A 9779-nucleotide genomic window follows, 5' to 3' on the forward strand; every position below is an offset into this window, starting at 1 on the left:
TTTTTCAGTCGCCCAGATTACAGCACTTTATAAGGAAGGTTGTGATGTGAAATAAGGAATATATATATTCTAGGTATATTGTCACCGCCAGCACATCATAAAAATATCGCATGACCTCTGCCGCACATTCTAATCTACCGTACCGGTTGTATTCGAATCAATTCGAGCATATTCAAACTGCCAATGGTAGCTGCGTGCAGGTACAGCATCGGGTGAACAAGTTCGTGTTCATTGTATTTAGGCGGCAATAGGCCTATATATATAGAGTATATATTATATAGACTACACTTTTAGGAATCCTGTCGGAACCATAAAAGACATGTACACACAATCGAATCAGGCTCCCGCTTATACGTATACTGCCTCTGAACATAATATTTGTCTTAAAATAATATTTCTCAAACGTTTTCATAAATCACCAAATTGTAGATCGTGAGTCATGCTTAAACTCTTTTACAGATTGAATAATGCGAGAACGGGGCATATGTAGGCCTATTATGATTTCAAAGTAATTTAATGTAATTAAAATATTAATAAATAATTTAATGCAATTAAAATAATAATGATATGTCTACTTGACTACTTCATATTATTGCCCCAGATTGAAAGTTTGAGCTTTCGAAACCAAAAAGTTCACGTTCGGTTGTTGTTGTTTTTTAATGTACCGGTTCAAAAAGTTGGCAACTTTATTCAGTGCGTTTCTATTATATCGTTGCTATTTGTGCTTAGCAACCTATAACTTCACATTATAATAAACAACTGCTGCAAGGAAATTTGTATGAACTTAACGAATTAACATTTTTAAGGCTAACAATGAGTCGCCAGGTGTTACAAGGTTAAAACATTTTCATATTTTAAAGTTAATGAATATAACGAATTTTTCGCCAGCCAACATAACATAATAATGATAATTTTATATTTATAACTGTCATGTTGATGTTATAGAAAGATTCTTATCATTCGTTAATTGTCAGTCTTGTCTCATTTACTGATTTAGTAACTTATCATTTGTCTGTAGTCTTAGTCTTAAGTTTTACTCTTAAAATTACTACTCTTAGTTTAGCGAGTCTTACTCTTGCTTTAGATTAGGATCATGCCCTAGTCGCCCTAGAGGATCGCTATTCTATCTATTCATTGAATATTGAATTCTTATATTTAATTAATACATTTAAATTATTATTATATATTCCTTCTTGACAAAAGAATTCTAGAGTCTATATATATTATATGATAGATTAACATATCTATTTTATAATTAATAATAATTCTATAAATCTAGAATCTAGATTATTCTAGATGATTAATAGATCTCGTTACGCATTCTAGTCATGTCACTATAGTCTCAAGTTTTAGTCTAGAACTAGATTGACACTCCTATCACTCTATTAAATAGTATAATTATATAGTAGTTGAATCTCTACATATACATATATTAAGTATTATAAAGTGATAGAATTTTAACCTACATTAACTAAAAACTTTCTAGATCCTCACTAGAGTCTAGTATCATATGGAAAATAACAGAAGTTACTAGACTATATAGATCTTCTAGAATAAGATATAATAATTTTTAAAAGTTTTAAAAGCATACATATGTTTATGTACCTAAAGATATAATATATTCTATTATTGCCCAATTATAGAATGTGTTGAAGCAATTAATCATCTTGACTATAATACTGATTGGTCTGGCAGAGAAATTCAATAAATTTAATCTAATTTAATTAGATCTATGTAATAAAAACAATTCATGCCTTAAATTTGTTTCTAAGTTTCTATCATATCACCATATGATTATCAGTAACAAATTTACTATAATTATATGACTTTTTTTTGCATATTAAACAAATTATGCTATAAAGTAATCTATATATTTTTTACTTATAGTTTTTGAGCAATACCAAAAATCTCGGACTCAGTTTGTTCAAACAGTGGCAGAATTAGCATCAAGGCCACAGAATATTGAAACACTTCAAAATGCTGGAGTTATGTCATTGTTACGTCCTCTTCTCTTAGACATAGTGCCAACTATACAACAGACAGCAGCACTTGCTTTAGGAAGACTTGCTAATTATAATGATGATTTAGCAGAAGCAGTAGTTAGAGGAGATATATTACCTCAGTTAGTGTATTCCCTTGCAGAACAAAATGTATGTATTTCTGTTATTTAAATTTTTACCCAGAATTAATGTTTAAAAATAAGACGGAATACTTTTTCTTCTTTTTTTTTTTTACATTTGAAAATTTGATTGCATATAATATCAATAGCTGTGTAAAGATTTCACAAAAAGTGTGCTTGACGATAGATAATGATTGAAATAAATAAACTCTTTTCATGTCATTTTGATGAAATCATTCTCACTGCATTGAACCATTTAAATAAAAGACAATATACATATAGGACTGCAACTTAGACATGAAATGCATGCATCACAATTAAACTTTTTCCGTATATAATTTACTATGGGAAGGGGAGTTAAAGCAAAAAGAGATAGGACAAAATATAAAACAAAAAATCAAACTGACTGTATTTTATTAGAAATTTAACTCAATTTTTTAAATTAATATTGACTATTAAAAAACTAAGGATTGAATTAGTAGTCTTGGTTTATAAAGTTAGGGTTAGGGTTATAGCTGAGAACATATTCTGTAGACTCAATAAGAGTTTGTGTTTATTGTGAAATTTTAACAAATATACTATAAAACTAGAGAAAATCTAATCCAGTACAGCTTACTATTATATAAAGATTTTGTGAAGCCGGTTAAGTTTTTTTTTTTTTTTATCTTGTCCCTTTAAGCAAAATATTTTAAAAGGGCACAAATAAAGCTTAGAAGCTCAATAGTACCTGTTTACATTTCTATTATGATATTTGTTAATTTCAGCTATACTTACCTTTATTATTGTTATATGTATTTATTTTTTGTTTCAAACAACCTTTTCTAGCGTTTCTATAAAAAAGCAGCAGCTTTTGTGCTGCGAGCTGTCGCTAAACATTCGCCAGGACTGGCACAGTCTGTTGTTGATTGTGGAGCACTGGATGCTTTAGTCATTTGCCTTGAAGAATTTGATCCTGGAGTGAAAGAATCTGCAGCTTGGGCACTAGGTTACATTGCAAGGCATAATGCAGGTCAATTCTTTTTTTCAGATTTACTGTCATCATATTATATCTGAATCTAGAATAATTTCTACTAGTATAAATATGTTGTTAGAAATCATGCAAAAGTAAAGTTCCCTTACAAGAAGACAGAACATGGTTTTCTAGTGCCAACTTAATAAATATTTAATTTGTCTAATAAATATAATAATACCAAATAACTTCAATTCTTTGTTTAAAATCCTAATTGCTGCCAGCTTTTGAAACCAACACCTTTGAATTGAATAAGTAGTAATAATCAGAAAAGTAAACCAAGAAAAGCAAAAAACATATTTACCAGTAATTAAGTTTCTATAGTTTTAACTAAATGATAAAATTGAAATTATCCTGAGTGAGAGAGCAAAAGAGAGCAGAAGATCTAATGAAAAAAATAGCACTTATTATGTTAACACTCTTTATGTTTAAAGTGTTAATTTCCTTTTATATTCTCTTTATAAATAGAATTAGCTCAAGCTGTTGTTGACGCTGGGGCTGTTCCTCTGCTTGTTCTTTGCATACAGGAACCCGAAATGGCTCTGAAACAAATTGCAGCATCAGCACTGAGTGACATATGCAAGCATTCTCCAGAATTGGCCCAGACAGTTGTAGATGCTGGTGCAATTGCTCATTTGGCACAAATGATTCTAAACCCAGATGCTAAATTAAAGGTAAAAAGTGCTTGACTGCTTTGTTAGTTGTTTTTTTTTTACTTTGTAATTAACTCTTAAAGAATCCTTTTTAAGAAATTTAACACTGTCAAACTTAAAGTTAACAATGAAATTTAAGATTTACTTTACAGCATTGCAACATTTTATATAGGTATAGTAAATAGCCTTTCTGTTAAATATATACACTGAACTGTAAATAGTAATATATATTAATTTTGCATTCATAATTGTGTAAAGATTTTCATATTTGGTATTTAGAATTAAAAAAATAACAAAAACATCTATAAATAAAAACAGTGATAAATAGTTTATATTATAAACACTATTTACAACCTGTAAGACTATGACTTTGCAAATGTTGAATCATTAAATAGTGTTACTGTGACTGATAATTTTTTTAAGCATTTCAGTCTTGATCTTTACACTGTTTTTAGCACATTAAAAATGTTTTTATTCCTATCCAGCGCCAAGTTTTCTCAGCACTGAGTCAAATAGCTAAACACTCTGTTGATCTAGCTGAGATGGTTGTTGAAGCTGAAATTTTCCCAGCTATCCTTACTTGTTTGAAGGATAAAGATGAATATGTTAAGAAAAATGTTGCCACATTAATCAGAGAAATTGCTAAACATACCCCTGAGGTAAATATACATGGGGGGGGGGGGGGATTTACACTGTATTAAATTATGCTAATCACATTTGTGGGTTGTTGTTTTTTCATTTTATAATACTTAAAATTCGATAAAATTATTGTGAAAACAATTAATTACAATTTGTGCTTTATATTGTAGCTTTCTCAATTAATTGTGAATGCTGGAGGTGTTGCAGCTGTTGTGGATTACATTGGAGAATCAAAGAGCAATGTTAGACTGCCAGGCATAATGATGTTGGGATATGTTGCAGCACACTCAGAAAATCTTGCTATGGCTGTTATTGTATCTAAGGTATTAACACTTTATATTATCTTAATGTTTGTAAATCTGTAAATGGTAGAACAAGTTGTTAACTTTGAATTCATTATTGAATCCTTTTAAAAACAGGGAGTTGTACAACTGGCGATAGCACTCTCTGAAGAGCAAGAGGATCATATTCAAGCTGCAGCTGCATGGGCCTTGGGTCAGATAGGTCGTCACTCACCAGAACATGCTAAGGCTGTTGCTGTGGCAAATGTTCTCCCAAAATTACTGCAATGTTATTTAAGAGCAGATGCATCTGAAGATTTACAGACAAAGGTATGGGTTCAATTCAAAAATGATTTTTTAAGTGGCAAGAGAACACACTGTAAATAGTATACAGGACAGTACAGATAGCCTAAAACTTTTACACAGCAAAATTAAAAATGTATTTGTTAGTTATTAGAAGCAAAAATATTTCATACAAAGTAATGAAATTAATATCTTTACTTGTCTTTTCAGGCTAAAAAAGCACTTAAAAATATTCTTCAGAAATGTGTCCATCTCCCAGCTTTAGAACCCTTGCTTCATGATGCACCACCCAATATTTTGAAACATGTAGTTGGCCAATTCAGCAAAGTACTTCCACATGATTCCAAAGCACGTAGGCTATTTGTAACCAGTGGAGGTCTGAAAAAAGTGCAAGAAATAAAAGCTGAGCCTGGATCTGCTTTAAGTGAATACATCAACGCCATCAACAACTGCTACCCTGAAGAAATAGTCAAGTAAGTATTTGTTGTTTTTTTAATGATAGTTGTGCTTATTATGATATATTGTGATTGGGTCTTTAAAACAACTTTATTTGATAAATCAGTAATAAAATAAAATCCACTGGTTTTAGGCTTACTTATTGAGGATGTCTCCATCTTGCTTTTGTAACCTATAGACATTCTTTTTTGAAAGAAGATGTCTCAATCTCCTGCAGTCCACCAGAACATGTAAACCTCTAATTATCTGAGGCACATACCACACAACTAGTCCTTCAGCCATTTGTTGCTTTTAATACAAACACTGATATTATCATAGTATACAATTTTTCTTTAATACTAAAATCTCTATTTACTGATCATATGGTTGGAGAAATTTGTTCATATCATTTTACATGTTTGAGGGTTCAGATCAGTAGGCTAATTCTATATCTGAGATGAACCGTACAGTGTTTCCAGATCAGTCAGTTTTCTGTATAGTTTTTCTTCTATAGGAGGGTTTTTAGGGCCAGAGTCTTGCTTGGGCCTCTTGATGTAGTATGCAGCTTTGAAGGACATGGTCAGCATTCTCTGGTGATTTTCCACAAGGGCAAGTTTTGCTAATCCAGACTTTTAGCTTCCAGAACATATGTTGTCTCATTCTGTTGTGTCCGGCTCTGAGACTAAAAATTATGCGTTGGTCATGTCGAGAGCTTATAATAGGCGTCTTTTTTCTTGTAATTGGGATGTGAGCTGGTCCAATTCTCATTTATTCTACACTATTATTTTCATCATTTTTTCTGGGTAGAGTGGAATTTTCATTTGTTTGTTTGTTCTGCCATCTTTGGCCAGTATGTCTGCTTTTTCATTGCCTTCTTATTCAATGTGTGCTGGAACCCATTGAAAAACAGTTTACTTGCTGTTGATGTTAAGGTTTACAAGAGCTTTCCTGAGTTGCTTTATATTGGAAGTATCAGAGTTTTTCAGGCTTTGAAGGACTGTTTTGACATTGGTCAATAAGACAATTGGCTGTTTAGTGTACATGGGTAGTTTATTAGTGTCATAGCTGCTAGTTCAAGTGCTTGCCTTTCTGCTCTATGGCTGTCAGAGAGATCACCAGTTGCAATTGACTTTTCAGTCTTTTTCCATTGGGCCATTCAATTGGTATGCCAGCTCCTCTGTTTGTGTTGGATTTTTTAGAGTTGTTGGGCTAATGGGTTTTTAGAAATGAGTTCACTAATTCCTAATTTGTTTGCTTTTAACTGATCTCTGAGAACACAATAGTCTCTCTGGTGACATACGTACCAGAAATATTAAGAGGACAGCCTAAAAACTATTGAGCCTTGTGTGCAAAAGCAATCTCTTTCTTGTCAGTTTAAGAAATCTTTTTTTGTCCATAGATTTAATGATACTTGATACCGGTAATATTTATTTCTATTCTTTCTTTCAGGTATTACTCACCAGGCTACTCTGATGCTCTGCTAGAGAGAGTGGAACAGTATGCCCCTAAAGTATAAAAATAGAACATCTAACTTATCTGTTTTATCATTTTCCCAAGCTTACTGTGATTATAACTTGTATAAACCTTGGAAGAAGAGGATTCTATGTTGATTATAAGTGCATAACTAACAGATTTAAAGAAAAAAACAACTCTCAAATTGGAGTTTTTTACTTTTCTGTTAATGTATACTTTTAACCTTAAAATTTACAAAAATTTTTTTTCTCATTAGACATGCATGAACATTAAATTTGTCCAGTATTTTTTTTCTAAATTAAAAAAACAAGCATTGAGAATATAATTTTTTTCGTTACCTATGCCTCAGACAGACTTCAAAAATTTTGTTTTTTAAAATAAGTAAAGAGAAGTTACATTAAAATGAGTGTATTTAGTCCATGTATTTATTTGAATAAAAAGGTAGACTTCACAATAATGTGTATGAAAGGAAACTTTATCATATTTTGTTTCAAAAAGTATATAAAAATAGATAAAAGAAATGATAATCTTTTTTAAAACAAATTTTAAATGTACATTAAAAAACTGTTTATATATCTATACTGTCTATTAACATTTGTTTGTTTTTTAACAATCTAGAGAATTTCCTATGTTTTCAATTAGTTTTAATATGAAAAAAAACATGTATTATTTAATAATTGAAAAAAAACATGTATTATTTAATAATAAGTATACAAAGCTTTCATTAAAATTTTAATAAATATATATATGATTTTGTTTAGTAAATATTTTCAATATTGTTATGATGTTTGTTAAATTAAGCTAGTTACTGTTGAAAAGTTTGAAAACAAAGCTTCTATTTATTTTGTTCATTTTAAAAACAGAAGAAAAATTAGTTTTATTAGAAAGCTTAAAAGTATGGTTTGATTCTTCTTATAATTTAATAATATCTTTTCTTTTTTTTTTTACTGAAAACACTAAAAAGAATATACAACTAATTTCTATTTAACCTTAGTAAGGATTGGCGGATAGTGAGGAATGGAGAAAGACAGTTGACAAATATTGTGTGGTGCCCCAACGGTCCAACTGACTAAGGGATAGGTGAAGGTAAAGACCAATAATACAATCAGCATCCTCTGTTTGGAATTCCTTAACTCAGAAAACATAAACAGAAGATCTAAAATAAACTCATTCATACAAACCAGTAAGATATATCAGGAGAGAAAATTAATAAGAGTAACATGATTTGACTATATTAATTTAATTTAGAGAAACTTAAGAACAGAAGGTCATCAAAGAAAAGTAGCAATCTACTATATATTTGTAATTTATCACTCATTCATTGATTAAGAGATTTCTTAAGCCATCATACAGATCTGCATGAAATAGAGCAGTAAGATTCATAACAAACGAATATTCACATTTGACTAGAGTAACACCTTTAGTAAAATCACTAAATTTAGAAAGCCTTCAGGACAGAAGACTCAAAAGTAAAGTATCAATTACACATAAAGCACTGAACCATAATCTTCAAGTACAAAATTTAATAAAATACTCTGAAAGACACAAAGATAAAGGCACATTCCTTGTCCCATATGCTAGGACAAATTTGTACAAGTGCTCCTTCTTCCCTAGTGCTATTAGAGCATGGCATGGGTTGCCAGTGACTTGGCAGAATTTAAGTCATTGGTTAATATGCATGACTAAATGCATGACGCGTAGGACGTAATCATCTTCTTTTTTGAAGTAACGTCTGTATCATATAAGATAAGAAGATTTTCTACAATGGGTCCTATTATCTCCTAGATACTCACTAAGAATGTTTTTTGACAAGTTCGCAACCTGAGGAAATTCATGAAAAACTGCAAGCTTTCTATCAAACCTTGGTATTTTATTTTCGGTATTTCCCCAAAAGGCTGAAGTCCAATTAGAAAGCATAAATAAAAATGTCCCAAATTTCATATTTTTAAAGCACTATTTTTTTTTAGTCTACTTATTTTTAATATGCCTTATGCCATTTCCACTTCCTTTTAGACACGGTTTAAATAAAAAAAAAAACAATCCTAGCAGCATTAATAAGATAGATGTTTTCTTTTTTTAAATAAAAAATTAGATATAAAAATAGGATTTAAAAAAAAAACAAATCTTATAAAACTAGAATACTTGCCAATATTATAAAAGACATCTTTGCCCACTTCAAAAACATTTGATGGGCCTTGCTGTTCAGATACTTGTTAAAATGTGTCAAATAAATGTTTATTTAAAGAGACATTTTCTGCCTACTATTTGCTTCTTTAGTCACAGACAGGCTATGGTTCATCTTATAGAAATGAGATGAGAGTCTGGGCATTAGCTATGACCAGGATGTTAAATATAGTTTAGCTAGTGTAGTGACCTATTTTAGTTTCGAGAGTATGTTAGTTTTGTAGATAAATATATTGTGTGGAAAAGAAACAAAGCTGCGTCAGCCAAAAGAAAGAACAAGAAAGCTGCCCTGTCAGCTAGCCCTAGGAAAGATGCATATACAAAGAATTGGCTTGATCAGTCACTCCAGATTCTGCCCCATCTCAAGACGTAACCAAAGCCAGTGACTCCTCTGGGCGCACCCATTGTCTTCAGAGACAGAAGGAGCCATATATATTGTGTATTGTTTTTTAACAATGGTAAAAGTAGTGACTAGTCAGACAGACTAATGTAGAAGCAGAATAGGCGTAGATGAAGAACAAGATGGCTATAGCTTAGAGAAGGTTGAATATTGCTAGAGATGGATAAGTAACGACGGATAGGGAGACAAGAATCCCACTTGTGAATAAATACATTGTTTAAAGTAGTAAGAATTTTTGAGTACGTCTATCTTGTTAATTGTAATGTTCTTTGAGTGGTTTATA

At 30.9% G+C, this 9779-nt stretch overlaps 1 protein-coding gene across 1 annotated transcript; it reads left to right on the forward strand.

The window, feature by feature from the left end:
- The first annotated feature begins 682 nt into the window (after window positions 1-682).
- Window positions 683-7656, forward strand: LOC106066950 (sperm-associated antigen 6). Its single transcript, XM_056006957.1, has 9 exons — window positions 683-835; window positions 1888-2150; window positions 2945-3128; window positions 3597-3802; window positions 4267-4440; window positions 4591-4743; window positions 4840-5031; window positions 5215-5477; window positions 6889-7656. Exons 1-9 carry the CDS (start codon window positions 814-816, stop codon window positions 6953-6955), a joined length of 1524 nt encoding a protein of 507 aa, XP_055862932.1. The 5' UTR covers window positions 683-813; the 3' UTR covers window positions 6956-7656.
- Window positions 7657-9779: the final 2123 nt, after the last annotated feature.

The sequence above is a fragment of the Biomphalaria glabrata genome, chromosome 1 (genome assembly GCF_947242115.1).
Source record: "Biomphalaria glabrata chromosome 1, xgBioGlab47.1, whole genome shotgun sequence".
Taxonomy (NCBI): Eukaryota; Metazoa; Mollusca; class Gastropoda; family Planorbidae; genus Biomphalaria; species Biomphalaria glabrata.

What these genes read in the sequence shown, in the direction of transcription:
- LOC106066950 (XM_056006957.1), top strand. Translation starts at nt 814, where the DNA reads ATGAGTCGCCAGGTGTTACAAG. An exon ending in TTGCTAAACATACCCCTGAG is followed by an intron (nt 4,441 to 4,590) that starts GTAAATATACAT and finishes TTTATATTGTAG; the next exon opens with CTTTCTCAATTAATTGTGAA. An exon ending in TGGCTGTTATTGTATCTAAG is followed by an intron (nt 4,744 to 4,839) that starts GTATTAACACTT and finishes TTTTAAAAACAG; the next exon opens with GGAGTTGTACAACTGGCGAT.